The sequence below is a fragment of the Pleurodeles waltl genome, chromosome 7 (assembly GCF_031143425.1).
Source record: "Pleurodeles waltl isolate 20211129_DDA chromosome 7, aPleWal1.hap1.20221129, whole genome shotgun sequence".
Taxonomy (NCBI): domain Eukaryota; kingdom Metazoa; phylum Chordata; class Amphibia; order Caudata; family Salamandridae; genus Pleurodeles; species Pleurodeles waltl.
Genome location: NC_090446.1, coordinates 195,218,674 through 195,234,535, shown reverse-complemented (window position 1 = coordinate 195,234,535; position 15,862 = coordinate 195,218,674). Strand labels below are relative to the sequence as shown.

The 15,862-nt window shown below is 44.2% G+C and overlaps 1 protein-coding gene across 1 annotated transcript in view; it reads left to right on the top strand.

Moving 5' to 3' along the window:
- Positions 1 to 15,862, top strand: part of R3HDML (R3H domain containing like) — a 102,378-nt gene that overhangs the window by 33,788 nt on the left and 52,728 nt on the right. Inside the window, exons 3-4 of the mRNA XM_069243564.1 lie at positions 7,660 to 7,778; positions 9,675 to 9,807. Coding sequence (XP_069099665.1) covers positions 7,660 to 7,778; positions 9,675 to 9,807 — 252 coding nt within the window. The remainder of the gene's footprint in view (positions 1 to 7,659; positions 7,779 to 9,674; positions 9,808 to 15,862) is intronic.

Sequence of the window (15,862 nt, the reverse complement as noted above, 5' to 3'; positions counted from 1 at the left end):
TTAATGCACTGGTAATAAGGTGGGGTGCGATATAGGTCACGAGTGCCCTCAGCCCCTGCCTAAGTCAGTCTTCTCAGCCTCAAACATAATACCAACAAAGGATGTACACAGAAGTGGTTGTGTCACCCAGAAATGTATACTGTTATCAGCTTAGTCTGTGACCAGATAGTAGCTGTCTTCACAGTTAGCGAGTTCCTTCTCTGAAGATGCTTCCTTCAGGCTTACTTCCCTCCATCTTCAGGTTGCAGCCGTTGCTGCTTGCTGATACAAAGGAAGAGCCACAGTAAGCTACGCAAAGAGATATAATCTTTTTCATTTTTTAGCAGCAACTACATATGTAGTGGGTCTTGCCAGTGGCTGTGCTGTCTGTGGTCTTGGGGGTGTGAAGTCTAAACTGAAGTCCACAAAGCCAGTGGGAGAGGTAGTTAGACTTGACTCTGGAATGAGAAATGTGTAATACCCTCCAACAAAGCCTTATAGTAAAGTCTGTGCAATCAGTCCCTAGTTTCCTCCTAAAATGCTGCCCATGTTTGAAAGTGCTGTTGGCTGGAAGATAAAGCACATTTATTGGTGGTTCATTCCAAATGATGGGTCCCATAACTGTGAAAGTACTCTTTCCTTCGGATCCTGGGTTTTTCTGAAAAAATTGCACTTTTTAATCACACGTCTCCAAACCTCCATCAATTGTGAGCTGCTCACAAAAATGTCCTGTGAGATAAATGATGGTGAACCTTTCGTATGGAAAGACTGTCATGTGGAACACACCTAAAAATGCTGTGACTCGCACCAGTACAATTACAGGCTGTTTATTACATGGAAATTTGAAGTAGAGCAGAAAGTATTGAGTAAAATATCCTTATCTGTATTTTCTCCTTTCTGCGAAACCGAGAATGGGAATTCGAAATGAGTGCAGGGTGGCCCGGTGCAGAGCTAAACCGGTTCCCCACACTCGTGTCTTCTTTTATAAGTGTTGCATGGTAAGGTGCAAAGCTTGAATCCAGAAACTATATAAACAGAGCACAACAGCTGCTTGTTCCTCCAGATTTTTTTTCTCATAAAAGCTGCTCTTGTTTCTGGCCAGGTTTAGCTGACAGTTAAACGCTTTACAAGAGAGTAACCTTTTAGGAATATGTGTGATCTAGTTGAATGCTAGTGATATATCATATGTATTAATAACAGCCTGCCCATACCTTTGTATCTTTCTTATACGCTAATCTACGCTGTAAATAATGGCCATCAAGTATGGTAATAATAAATAAATAAAACATTATCACAAATGATTATTATAAATGTGATCATAAGGAAGACATTCATGTTAACAGGTTTGCAAAAGTCTGCATTATAACAGCTACTGATTTTTGGAAAAGCAACTACACCCTTCATGACTTTCCTCTAGCTAGCTGGAAAGAATGCAACCTCAACAACGTCAGTTACAGGTGCTAATATGACTCCAACTCTGGTTCTTCTTATACCGACCACCAAAGGATGAAGGCTCAGAAGACCCGTTCAGATTGTAATCAGTTCTTTCCTTGTTGCACACAAGCTTGAAGAGCAAACCACTGATCCACGGAGCTTTGTCGTTGGCACTGCCATGGAAGTGTCAGTATATTGCCCTACAATCGGTACCCTGACAGCACTTTCTGAGTGGCATCATCCTACGAAATAAATAGAGGCATCAGTGATGCAAATTAATACTCTTTGCCTGCCATAAAGTTTTAGGCCTTGCAGGCATTAAACCTCATGAATGGTACCAGAATTATTTGCAGTCACCCACGACAGAGTGCAAAATTAGTCGATTTAATTGCTAAGAAACCATTTTGTCTTCATAAAAAGTCTAAAGTCATAGGAGCTGGGAAGTAAATCAAAATAATGGAGCGATTATTCTCTCATGTGCTGTTGGAGACTTTGTTACTCCAGGTGTAGCCCACATCCAAGTGTTGGAGTGTACTCTCATCCCAGAAACATGTTATCTGATTCAACATCTATTTGCAATTCACAGAATTGTACATTTAGTCACCAATTGTATTGTAATTCAACCACCAATTTCTTGGCACTTCCTATATGACAGCGTTAGGTGTACAGTATTTGCCATCTATTTTCTAGCAATCCTATAGCACAACTGACATCAATCAGGTCTCTTCAGGGGTCCGTCGTGATCAGAGATGCGTGTGCAGGGCACCCGTCTTGGAAAAAGATCTGCATTGCAGAGGGCAAAATAAGGTCACCGTTTGCCATGTGTGCTTACTGTGCACAAGGCTGGCAGGCAGTGGGCAGGACTGGCACTGTACCGTCAGCGAACAAGTTCAGTTCAGGACAGGCTGCACAGGAGGCTGGGGTAGATGAAGAATGCGGCGAGGGCTGGCAGCCAGCAGCCCTGCCACACAATGTGCGACGCTCGGATTGATCAGTACAAACGCGGTTTAAGGTTTCCCTCAAGGTTGCCAGTACAAGGGGCTGGGAGGAAGCGTGCTGGGATGGTGGTTCACCGGGCAGGAAAAGCGCCAGGCTGCCCCCCTGTGGTGGCAGTGCACAGTGTGATGGGGGCAGGCATGGCAGCGTGCAAGGCCGCTTTCAGCCATGACACTTAACGCGGCTTTTGAAATGCAAACCTGTCTGTTAGGACTTTCGTTGAAAAGAGATGACAAGCAGCGTGCAGTCCTGGCAAAGCACATGCCCGCCTGGCAGCTCAGGACTTCAGGTCTTCAGAACTGACAGGCAGAAAGGGTGGCAGAGCACTCAGGCAGAAAGGGTGGCAGAGCACACTGAGATGAGTGAAGGGTTGCAAAGATCACAGTTCCCTTCAAAGCCAGCATTTAATTAGGGTTGTTAGACAACGGCTGGCACAGCACATGGCTGGCATACCGCACAAAGCTGCCTTTAAGCGCTGCAGGGAGAATACTTGGTTAACGCTTTGCAGGTTAGCTGGCAGTAACGGAGATGGCAGGGATCAAAGCTCCGAGAGCACAGGACAGAAGCTGTCATTTCTGCCACACATGCGGGAATGGGTGAATGAAACATGTCAGACAAAGCAGACGTCTGCATTCAGGATTGGCACACCAGCAGCAGGCGGTGTGCCACGCTGGCTGGTACCGCGCTGCCAGACATACTGAACGCTGCTAGTACTGAATGCAGCACAGTGCTTTGCCTGATCACTGCCAGCCCAGCAGTGTTTAGTGTTGGCAGAGAACATGGTTATTAGATACCCTGCACACTATTACCAGCCAATACAGCATTGGGCAACGTCTGATCAAAGCCTGCCCGAGAGTGTTCAATCGTGGTAGCGCGAATGGCTACTGGGCACCCTGCATACTATAAGTGCTCAGTGCAGCATTGTGCAATGCCTCATCAGTGCCTACCCTGCAGTGTGCAACGCTGGTAATGCACGGACTGCACGGGGCTGCTAGACACCCTGCATACTATAAGTGCTCAGTGCAGCATTGTGCAATGCCTCATCAGTGCCTACCCGGCAGTGTGCAAAGCTGGTAGTGCACGGAGTGCACGGGGCTGCTAGACACCCTGCATACTATAAGTGCTCAGTGCAGCATTGTGCAAGGCCTCATCAGTGCCTACCCTGCAGTGTGCAAAGCTGGTAGTGCACAGGCCTGCTAGACACTCTGCACACTATTAGCACTCAGTGCAGCATTGTGCAATGCCTCATCAGTACCTACCCTGCAGTGTGCAACGCTTGTAGTGCACGGGCCTGCTAGACACTCTGCACACGATAAGCGCTCAGTGCAGAATTGTGCAATGCCTCATCAGTGCTTACCCTGCAGTGTGCAATGCTGGTAGTGCACAGGGCCGCTAGACACTCTGCACACGATAAGCGCTCAATGCAGCATTGTGCAATGCCTCATCAGTGCCTACTCTGCAGTGTGCAACGCCCGTAGTGCACGGGGCTGCTAGACACTCTGCACACTATAGGCGCTTAGTGCAGCATTGTGCAATGCCTCATCAGTGTCTACCCTGCAGTGTGCAATGCTAGTAGTGCACGGAACTGCTAGACACTCTGCACACTATAGGCGCTCAGTGCAGCATTGTGCAATGCCTCATCAGTGCCTACCATGCAGTGTGCAATGCTAGTAGTGCACGGAGCTGCTAGACACCTTGCACACTATAAGCGCTTGGTGCAGCATTGTGCAATGCCTCATCAGTGCCTACCCTGCAGTGTGCAATGCTGGTAGTGCACGGGCCTTCTAGACACTCTGCACACTATTAGCACTCAGTTCAGCATTGTGCAATGCCTCATCAGTGCCTACCCGGCAGTGTGCAAAGCTGGTATTGCACAAGCCTACTAGACACTCTGCACACTATTAGCACTCAGTGCAGCATTGTGCAATGCCTCATCAGTGCCTACCCGGCAGTGTGCAAAGCTGGTATTGCACGGGCCTTCTAGACACTCTGCACACTATTAGCACTCAGTTCAGCATTGTGCAATGCCTCATCAGTGCCTACCTGGCAGTGTGCAATGCTGGTAGTGCACGGGCCTTCTAGACACTCTGCACACTATTAGCACTCAGTTCAGCATTGTGCAATGCATCATCAGTGCCTACCCGGCAGTGTGCAATGCTGGTATTGCACAAGCCTACTAGACACTCTGCACACTATAAGCGCTCAATGTAGCATTGTACTCTGCCTAACTATTGCCAGAGCAGCAGAATTCTGTCTTCAGTGCTTGTTGTGTGATGTCTGACAAACGGTGTGCAGGTCTGGCAGTGCGTGAGGTTCAGGCTGGAAGTGTTGATGGACTTCAGGCAGTGAAAAACTGAACAGTCCCAGAAGGGATTCATTGGTGAAATCCATAATCTTAGATTTAGGAAGGGGTTTCAATTCACGCACCTACTTGGGGATCAACAGAAGTTCAGTAAACCCCATAGACTAGGGAAGGATCTGTTAGTTTCATCCGTTCTCCCAGAGAAAGTTTCAGTTTTTTGCTCTTCGGATTGAATTGTAACTGCCACTCCGGCTAAAGTAGGGCTCAGTTGCATCCACTTTTCATGCACCTTGTTACATCCCAAAATCTAAGTCCTTGGTACAAATTATATCTCATATTCCTGACGAGAATTTGGAGCCACTGTGAGATCCTGAGTGTGTCGGGCAAAACGAAGAGTGACAAAGAGAGGAGGAGAGACAACAAGAAAAGGGATGGATAAACCACAGAGCTTCACAATCAGCTATTGCACCCATCCATCTATTCATTCACCAATCTTGAGAGCATTCATCTTCCAATCACCCATGTTCATGCATTCAACTCAACTCCATCCATCCATCCATCACCATGTATCATCTCTCTGCCAGCATCAGTGTATATATACACCCTTCCCGCTATGTAATCTGACCCTTACATTCACTGATCCATCCATCTATCCAGCCGCACACCCGCCATTGTAAATGGGTATATACAACTACCCTTACACACTCAATAATTTACACCATGTATTAATCCATTCATCAGTTCATCAGTTTGTTCACGTAGGCACATCCAGGTCACAAAAGATTCCTATCACTTGTGGATCACACCAGGGCTTGATAACTTCTCCTTTCAATTTCAACTTGTACAAGAAGCTGTATGGAACTCTATTCACAGATAACATAATATAGATTCACTAATATAGGGAGGATGCACCTCTTTTTTTTAAAGTCTCCTCTGGTTAAGAAATCACCTTGAACACTGTTTGCACATCATCCAGACCTGGATGTCTGGCATCTACCTGAAGATCAACCCAACCAAGAGAGAATTCCTGTTATTTGCCAAAAACAATAAACAAGATACACTACACACCTGACTCTATGACATGAACCTTGATGGCTTCGATCCCCAACTTTCATCACTCTCAAGTCACTTGGATTCGCCTGGGCACCAAACGCACCTTAAAGGACTACACTGCCAAAAATTAAAGAAGCACTGGTACCAGTGTCCTCTTCTAAATAAAGCCAAATCTTTTCTTGCAGAAAGAGACTTAAATACTGCAATTCAAGGCCTCCTATTCTTGCGTCTGGATGGTGGTAATTCCTTACTTCATAACCTCCTAGACTCCAAGTTGGCACCTCTAAGGGGCATCCCACATGCTGCAACATGTCTCATTCAGGGCCTGAAGAAAAATTATCACATCACCCCAATTCAAATGGAACACCATAGGGTCCCCTTGCCAGCTCGCATCATCTGCAAAACCACCAGCGTCATTTACAAAGATATCACAACCAACACATCTGCTTATGTTGCGGACAAGCTCACCATCTCAGGTGGATTTTGGTGCACCCAAAGCAGGACATAATCAGACTAAGAAGTTTTAAAAAAACAAGACAGCAAGCTTCTTCCATCAAAGCAGCCATTACCTGGAACAACATCCCCGTATCCATCAGGACTGTCACCTCTTACTCATTGGATTTATGCTTGTCTTTGACCATGTACAGTGCACAACGACCTGTTAGCTAGGTTTGTGCTATTAAGATATCATATACCTACATACATTAAAAAATGCCAATGTATCTAATCTTTCACCCGCATCAATGCAATCATCTATCTATCCAACATATTTATACATTCATCTATCCACCCAAAACCATGCATTCATCCAGGATGCATTCAGCCAGCTACCTACATACATCCGTACTTGTATGCATCCATGTACCCATTATAGTCAATGCATACTGGTCACAGGGTGACTAGACAGTTACTGGGCTTCCCCAGGAGAGAATTTCCACCTGCCACTTGCCATCCTCTCAGTGACTTTATGACCTTTTCTCCCCATAACTGCTCTTCAGTTCATTACATGAAACCTCATTTATCTCAAATCATCCTTGTCTCCCCTGCTACGCCTTCCCTTCAGTACTGTCCTTTTTTGTGCCCAAGTTCTGTGGTGTACAGCACCTTGTTGCTTTTTAGATAGATTTCAGCAATATAAATTATATGCATACAAGCAAGTCCATATTTTCGTCTTTTTATTTATGTGTCCCGTCAATTCATACATACATTTATGCATCAACCCATGCAACCATGTCGACATTGTCCTCTGTGCACGTGTATCTATCTAAATATGTGTTGTCTGTCGGTAGGTATGAACTTGTATCTATATTTATGTAAATATGTGAGATAATAGCTGTGTTGGCTCTTGACACTTACCGTGTGTAGTCTATGTGTTCATGGGCATGTGTGTGTATGTGTATCTCTGTCTGTCTGTGTCCATGTGTGCCTAAATGCCTGCTGTTCTTTGTGCTTGAAGGACTGCATGCATTTTGATCTTTATGAAAGGTACAAATATTTTGATTTTTGTTGATGTGTGTATTTCATGTATATCTTTAGGTACATTGTTCTGTCTCTGTATGTGTTGTATGCGTGTATGTGTGTGTAGGGGGTACATGTGTCTGTGTGCCCTCTGCATGTGTGTGTGTGACGTAGTGGTAGGATGTGTATCTGGGTCCGTATGTCTGGTGGTGTATGTACATGAATGTTTGTATGGAATGTGATTTATGTAAACGAGTGAAGAGATCTGTGTTGGTGATTATGTATTGCCCAGTATGTACCAATAAAAACCGATCACTCGGCATTAGTTATGCTTGCTTTGGGTAACGCTTATCAGTAACTCTGTATTACGGAAATTACAAAGCAGAAATTTTATACCGCAAGTTTACTTGCATAAATTTGCTATTTTCTTCTTTTAGATGTGGGATGAACGATTAGCAAGGTCTGCTGAATCCTGGGCATCAAAGTGTATATGGGACCATGGTCCTTCCCATCTTATGAGGTTCCTGGGCCAGAATCTATCCGTCCGGTCTGGAAGGTAACAACAGCATTTCCTTAGAGATCATGTTTAGGAGTGTTTCTGATTTGTCTGCCACAGACACAATAATGATTGCAAAGGAATTCGTAACTAGATAAGCGCGATTTTGAAGAAGATGTAATACAAAGTTGAGTATAACACCTAAGCATGGAGTATAGGCAGGGTCAATGGCATTATGCAGCAGGAGAGGACAAGATTATGATCAGGGTTGACTAAATCATGGTGCACGGAAAGGAAAATTATGCAACATGATGTGGCACATTTTGTGTTAGCATTACACATGTTAACACTCTCTGGCAAAGGATTCACATGGTTAATAAAACATCGACATCCACATCTAGAAATAGGCAAAAGCAAGGTGACCAGTCAATCTTTGGGAAGGGCCTTTCACTGCGTGACTACACCCATTGCAGCGTTTTTAGCAACTTTTTTTCCCAGGATTTATTTTAAAGTAAATCTGCAGATTATGCAGCATTAAAATGGATTATGCTGCAAACACACCACATCCATAAATATGCGGAAAGTGCATAGTACTGCACCCCCTATTAGAAGCTCTGCCATCTGAAGCTGTGGCAACACAAAATCTTCTTTGGAGTTGAGTAAATAATCCACATTATGAATATATACATGTTAGCCTTCACATTTACTGTGAAGCAGACCACGAAGGTGACCAAACTTATATAAATGTACACATTACTATCAGCAAGTAAATAACTAATGTCACGAATTATACAATTTATGTAGCATAATAACCATTTTCACAGAGTTTAACATAAATAGAATGCAGAAGAGGTAGCCACAGCAAAAGATCTTCACACTTCAAGACCTTTACTTAGAAAAATTCTCTCAAGCTGCAGCTGAGCAAAGAGTAAATTTGGATAAAAACAAAGATCTTGGGTTGAAGCAGAAAGTGCTCCCAATTTTACAGCCTGAGTGTGTGGAGAAGTCTGAGCCAGGAACTGAAGTAAGCAATGTCCAAAGAAGCATTTGACAGCCCGGAACCGGATCACGCGCTCAATCAGTTCTTTTGAGAGCACAGCAAGTCCAGTGAATGGCTGCGTATGCAGTGAGCTTCCCTCCAACGACGTTTTGCCCAGGTTTGTGGCTGAGGATGCTGTTTTTTAATGAAAAATTCCTGTAAAACAGTTTTTCATAAAGATTTATTCAAACTTTCTTCTAGATGCCATTGTTTATATGGCACAGATGGCACGTGCTTTGCCTCTCAAGATCTCTAGTGATAATATCACTACCTTTACCCAACTCAGTAGACACAAATCTAGCTATCATTTATTCACAATACCAAATATTTCAGAAAGGCATTTGTCCTAGGCATCTATAAACAATGGGCCTGATTCACAAAGTCAAACTTAGACCAAACTGCTAAACTTAGACCAAAAGTCTAACTTTACTTATAGTGAAGTTAGACTTTTAGTCTAAGTTTAGACTTTTGGTCTAAGTTTACCTTTGAGAATCAGTCCCATTGGGTTCAACGTGTGCATCAGTGCTCCTGGTTCAGCTATTTGAACTGCAGGGCACTAGCCAAGAGGCCTTGCAGAAATGCCCTCTAGCAAAGCTTTACAACTGGGCAAGAGTCACCTGCATACCCTATTAAGTAAAAGCATTTGTGCACCAAGAAATGACGTTCACTTCTTATTAAGCATCGGCCATGCCCCCAGAATAAATCAATGTACATGTATTCCAAACTGTGCAATAGTAAAAGATGCCCAGACATAATCTAGATTACAGAAGGGGCTGGTCAAGTTCCTAAAATCACTTTCAGAGGACTTCATTGATGTGACTCCACAAGTCCGCAAATTATCATGGTTTAATATAAATAGTCATGTAATATTATCAATTGCACAATCAATCAACTGATTCTTATTTTATCATTTTTAGGTATCGATCGATTATCGATTTGGTTAAATCTTGGTATGAAGAAAAGCAACAATACTCCTTTCCTTATCCACGAGAATGTAATCCCAGCTGTCCGAGCAAATGCAGTGGTTCTGTTTGCACCCACTACACTCAGGTATTGTAACTAGAAATGCTTCTTAATTCTCTGTCTCTTAACCCATTCTACAAAATTGCACAGAAGCAGCAAAGTACTGGAATAGTGTTTGTAGCTGGAACCACTGGCAATGCCTAAAAGCAGTGCTTAATTTGTGTAAGTGGGTGCAGGTGGCTGGCACAGGCACTCATTCTTGAGGACCAGCATTAATTTTTCATCATTTGACTTAGGTTAAGGGCAAGTGAGTGCAAGGCAGAAAAGAAAGAAAGAAGGATGAAGAGAAAGCCAGGGAAACAAAGACATAGGGAGAAGTAATGGGAAAAATATAAACAGTAAGACTTAGGTAAGGAGGTTTGGAGTGAGTCTAGGGTGCTGGAAGAAAGTGGCATGTGTTGCAGTCCAAAGTAGTTATCCTTGGGATCTGGCAATGCCAGTATTTGGCAGTGATGGGTGCCTACCTTCTTATTGCCTGCTGGGGCTATGGTGCGACCAAGGCCCACATTTATACTTTTTTAGCACCGCATTTGCGTAATTTTTTTATGCCAAATCGGTGCAAACTCACAAAATACAATTGTATTTTGTAAGTTTGCGCCACTTTTGCGTCAAAAAGTGGCGCAAATGCGGTGCTAAAATAGTATAAATATGGGCCCAAACATGCTCATAATCAGATAACATGGTCTCATCAGAAACTATCTTCTTGCAGTTTAGCATTTTCCTGGGATTCCCAAGTGCCTCAATGTGAGTTTCAAACCACAGTCCACAGTCCTTAGTTTGAAATAACTAAGTTGTTTTCTAGAAGTTAGTGGCGATGACAAGGACCAACGTTACAGCGATTATAAACGTTGCTTTATTTCACTAAGGAGAGGATCCTTCTTTACTCAGAATATCCTGGAAGAAAGATCTAGAGCTCTGTATGTAATTTTTGAATTCCCTTTATAATGGGCTACACTGGTATGGAGCGATGGATTAAGGATGCTGCATGATGTTGCTTAGTGACGATCCTCAACATTTATATCCAAGTGTAAGAATGACCTGATATGGAAAGTCAAAGGCCCCTATGATGTTGTCCCTTTTCATTCTGTTTTGAATTAACAGCATTTGCCTGGCCTATCACACTACTAAAATGCTCACGACAGTGTGGACGAGGATTTGTTTTGCTCCAGTCGTAGATCGTGACTGCCGAAACTCCGCGGCATAATCAGGAATTATTGGGGGAACTGGACAAGGAATTACAGATTATCTCTATAATTGTTCATCACTAAGGATATCCTTGGGGCCCCACTTGTAATTCACTGCTAACTGTGAACCCCGGGTGTTGCAATTAAATTTCGGGTTGGTAACTTCAGGGAGGAATGAGTAACTGGGAGGGTTACCTGAACGCTCATAATTGCACTCTAAGTGTATGCGAGCCTCTAGTTCATGATTTTAAAAGGTGAATAATGCAAATATGCATGTATTTTATGAATATTTTCTTAACACAAGACAGCACATAGCACACAAGACACAAACACATACTAGTGTACGAGGAACCATAGACAAGTTACTCATTTACATGAAAAAGTTGGGTTTCTCAATGGTATGTTGGAGGAGAGTCTGAGACACTCAATTCAAATAAGATTAGCATTTACAAAGATGTAAGGTTTTGGGCACTCACGAAGATTTTCACATGTATCTGCCAATCCATCCTGGAAACCTAACCTATGCCCAAATGGATCATTGTATGAAATACACCAGTTGGCCAAAAAGTTACATAAATTGCGTTGGAATGGGTGACCAACAGGAAAAAGACTCATTTTGAAACAAAGAAATTTGTAGGATGAAAAGTAGTAAAAATATAGCTATTTCCGGATCATGAACTAGAGTATAGAATGCCTTGTGATTGCTATGTGGGTATAAGGGTTAGGAAAATTTAAAAATCATACATCAACATTGTATAGGAATGCTAAGCACTTACACACGAACACTGTGAAATGTGCACTGTGCACATGCATAGCTAGGATAGCAATGTGAATACCCAAACAGGAGTAGTTTTAACAAAGCTTTCATTAATGGCAAACTTGACTCCTTTAGGAACTTCATGACGGCTCTCAAGGGTGGATACTACTCCACCAGATGTTGAGTTTTACTGTGAGCACGACCACAGTCAGTAAAGAAAATAGTCTCCTTCCTCCTCCTTGGAGTATTTGGAAGATCTCAGCAGAAAGGGCTTCAGAATTTCGGCTCACATGCTTTAAAGGTCCTGTACTTCCATTTCCAGCATTTTATTCCTCATTCTCGGGTTGAAAAATCATGTTGCCTAGTAACAGAACATGAGGGGGGCTTAACGGTAGTGGAAAGGGAGAGCAATGCAGAATGTTGGGGGTACTTAAAACAAAAGGCCTCTGTTAGAGTTTCGCGGATGGGTTACTCCGTCAGAAATGTGACAGATATCCCATTCACAGTATTGCAATTTCCATGGGATATTATGGAACCTTAAATGGTGGACAGGATATCTGCCACCCATTTGCCAAACTTTAAAGCAGGCCCATTATATTTTGTAAACTAACTGACATTTTTAGGAACTTCAAAGAGAGAAGTGTGTGTGTGTGTTTGTATTATTAATCTGTGTGCGCATGCAAGAATCCTAGGTGAAATCCAACCCACACCTCACCATACCAGACTGAAAGCACCTGTACTAAACAACTTACTAGATAATACATTTATTGAAAGGGTTAACACCTCCCTCCCCCTTGAAGCTACGCCGCAGCATGCAGAGCAAAATTGCATCTGCAAGCTTTCTGAGAAAGTGGGGAATGAGAGATGAAAAATGGCATCAGGAAATTCATACTAGTTGACGAAGGTGAGACGACGTTCTCTGCTGCAAGGCTGGATTTTCTGGATGACACCCTAGTTTGGCCAATCACTTAGATACAGTTATTAAAGAAACAGGGATCTGTCAAGAAAATTGTATGTGGATGAATAGTAATCAGGGCATTGTAAATCTCAACAGCTTGCTTGACTACTAAGTGAGATTTTAGCATCATTTGAAAGTAGTGTCTGAAGTGAACAGAAATGGGTAGAGTAAATTAAGCTTAATGATGGCATGAAGAAGGATTTCATAAAATAGGCTGTTGTGATTTTTTATGACCTTGAGTTCACCTGAAAATCAATGGACAGATTTACTAGGTCTTCAGGCTAGCAGTGCATCTATCAAAGTTGCTGTGTTATGTTGCACAGTTAACACTGACGAGTGGAAAGGTGGGTGGTGGATTATTTTCTGTCCTTCCGATGAGGGAAAGGTTATTTCTATGAGGCTGGCTTACGAAGGGTGAGGGACTGCCTTGTTGGACTTTTTTGTGCTGATGAATGGAGGAGGAAGAATGACTGATTGTAGTAGTCCCTACCGGTGCTTCCAAAGAAACACTGAGTTTTGCACAAATCTAGCAGCTTGGTGATGCTCGATGAGTAGATTTTATTGATGCACCCTGTTAGAAATGGGGTCTTTGGTTGACAGTCAGGTTACCCCCTGTTCAAGCAAGGACCCTCACTCTAGTCAGGGTAAACGAGAATCACACTCAGCTAACCCCTGCTTACCCCCTTGGTAGCTTGGCAGAGCAGTAGGCTTAACTTCAGAGTGCTAGGTGTAAAGTATTTGTACCAACACACACAGTAACTTAATGAAAACACTACAAACTGACACAACACCAGTTTAGAAAAAATAGGAAATATTCATCTAAACAAAACAAGACCAAAATGACAAAAATCCAACATACACAAGTCAAGTTATGAATTTTTAAAGATTAAACTCAAAAATAGCGCTTAGAAACAAAAATGCTTCGATGAGGTGTTAACACGGCGTTGTGACGGAGTCGTTCCCAACAAGCCGACACCAGCGGCGCCGGACACGGAGTCGCGTAGACCCCCAAGTACAGTACCTTTGGTGAAGAGTGAAAACAAGCCGATGCACGAAGTTGGGGATCGCGGCGTCTGTGTGAAACTTTGAATCCGCACACTTCGAGCGGCGTCGGTCACAACGTTGTGCGGCGACTTCCACGGAGTGCGGCGTCAGGTCTGCGAAGAGCGTCGCGTTCCAGCGAAGGTCATGGCGTCGGGTGCAGGCGGCGTCCCCGGATTCAGCAGCGGCGTCGGTCCAGAGTCGTCTGAAGTCGATTTCCTTGGATTTTCCCCAGCTTTCCTTTCAAGGGCCCTGGGACTGGATAGGGCACCACTTGTCAGAGCAGGAGTCTCTCCAGAGACTCCAGGTGCTGGCAGAGAGAAGTCTTTGCTGTCCCTGAGACTTCAAACAACAGGAGGCAAGCTCTAAATCAAGCCCTTGGAGATTTCTTCACAAGATGGAAGGCACACAAAGTCCAGTCTTTGCCCTCTTACTCTGGCAGAAGCAGCAACTGCAGGATAGCTCCACAAAGCACAGTCACCGGCAGGGCAGCTCTTCTTCCTCAGCTATTCAGCTCTTCTCCAAGCAGAGGTTCCTCTTGGTTCCAGAAGTGTTTCTAAAGTCTGTGGTTTTGGGTGCCCTTCTTATACCCAATTTCTCCTTTGAAGTAGGCCTACTTCAAAGTAAAGTCTCTTTTGAATGTGAAATCCTGCCTTGCCCAGGTCAGGCTCCAGACACTCACCAGGGGGTCGGAGACTGCATTGTGTGAGGACAGGCACAGCCCTTTCAGGTGTAAGTGACCACTCCTCCCCTTCCTCCTAGCACAGATGGCTCATCAGGAAATGCAGACTACACCCCAGCTCCCTCTGTGTCACTGTCTAGTGTGAGGTGCAACCAGCCCAACTGTCAAACTGACCCAGACAGGGAATCCACAAACAGGCAGAGTCACAGAAATGGTATAAGCAAGAAAATGCTCACTTTCTAAAAGTGGCATTTTCAAATGCACAATCTTAAAATCAACTTTACTAAAAAATGTATTTTTAAATTGTGAGCTCAGAGACCCCAAACTCCACATGTCCATCCGCTCCCAAAGGGAATCTACACTTTAATAAGATTTAAAGGTAGCCCCCATGTTAACCTGTGAGAGGGACAGGCCTTGCAACAGCGAAAAACGAATTTAGCAATAACTCACTGTCAGGACATATAAAACACATTACTATATGTCCTGCCTTAACCATACACTGCACCCTGCCGTTGGGGCTACCTAGGGCCTACCTTAGGGGTGTCTGACATGTAGGAAAAGGGAAGGTTTAGGCCTGGCAAGTGGGTACACTTGCCAAGTCGAACTTACAGTTAAAACTGCACACACAGACACTGCAATGGCAGGTCTGAGACATGATTACAGAACTACTTATGTGGGTGGCACAACCAGTGCTGCAGGCCCACTAGTAGCATTTGATTTACAGGACCTGGCACCTCTAGTGCACTTTACTAGGGACTTATTAGTAATCAAATATGCCAATCATGGATAAACCAATTACGTACAATTTAAACAGAGAGCATATGCACTTTAGCACTGGTTAGCAGTGGTAAAGTGCTGAGAGTTCAAAAGCCAACAGCAACAGGTCAGAGAAAATAGGAGACAGGAGGCAAAAAGATTGGGGATGACCCTGCATAAGCAAAAAAGTCCAACACGACCCTCTACTAGCCTAAAGCCAGGGGAGAACAATCAATACCTTGATGTACTTCCCTGATTGGGGCGATAGAACAAGGACCCAGGCCCACAACAGCAGGGGCATGTTCCAGTTCTACGCCTTCTTGACTCCAGTTGGATACCTCTGTCCATACTCTCAGGGCCCACTAAGCTAACCCATGGGGAACCCTTCTCCACATCTGCAGACACCATCTGTGCAGCACCTAACTTTACTTTGCTCACAGATGTATCCCAATGGGCAGATAGTACCACCAGGGCCAGCACAGTGGTGTTGCCCGCTCCACCCCCGGGACAACTCTGTCCACCAGGACAGCAAGCCACGGTGGCCCCGGACAACTGTCAGGGATGAGAGTCTGACCTCAGGCCTCTCCAACCACTGAGACTGCAGAGAGTGGGGGGCGGTAGCCCCAGGTGCCTGGCACCCTTTGACCACTCTCTCTTCCACCAGGTCAGGGGTGACAACCTGACCCTGGTCCTCCCCTCTGGGG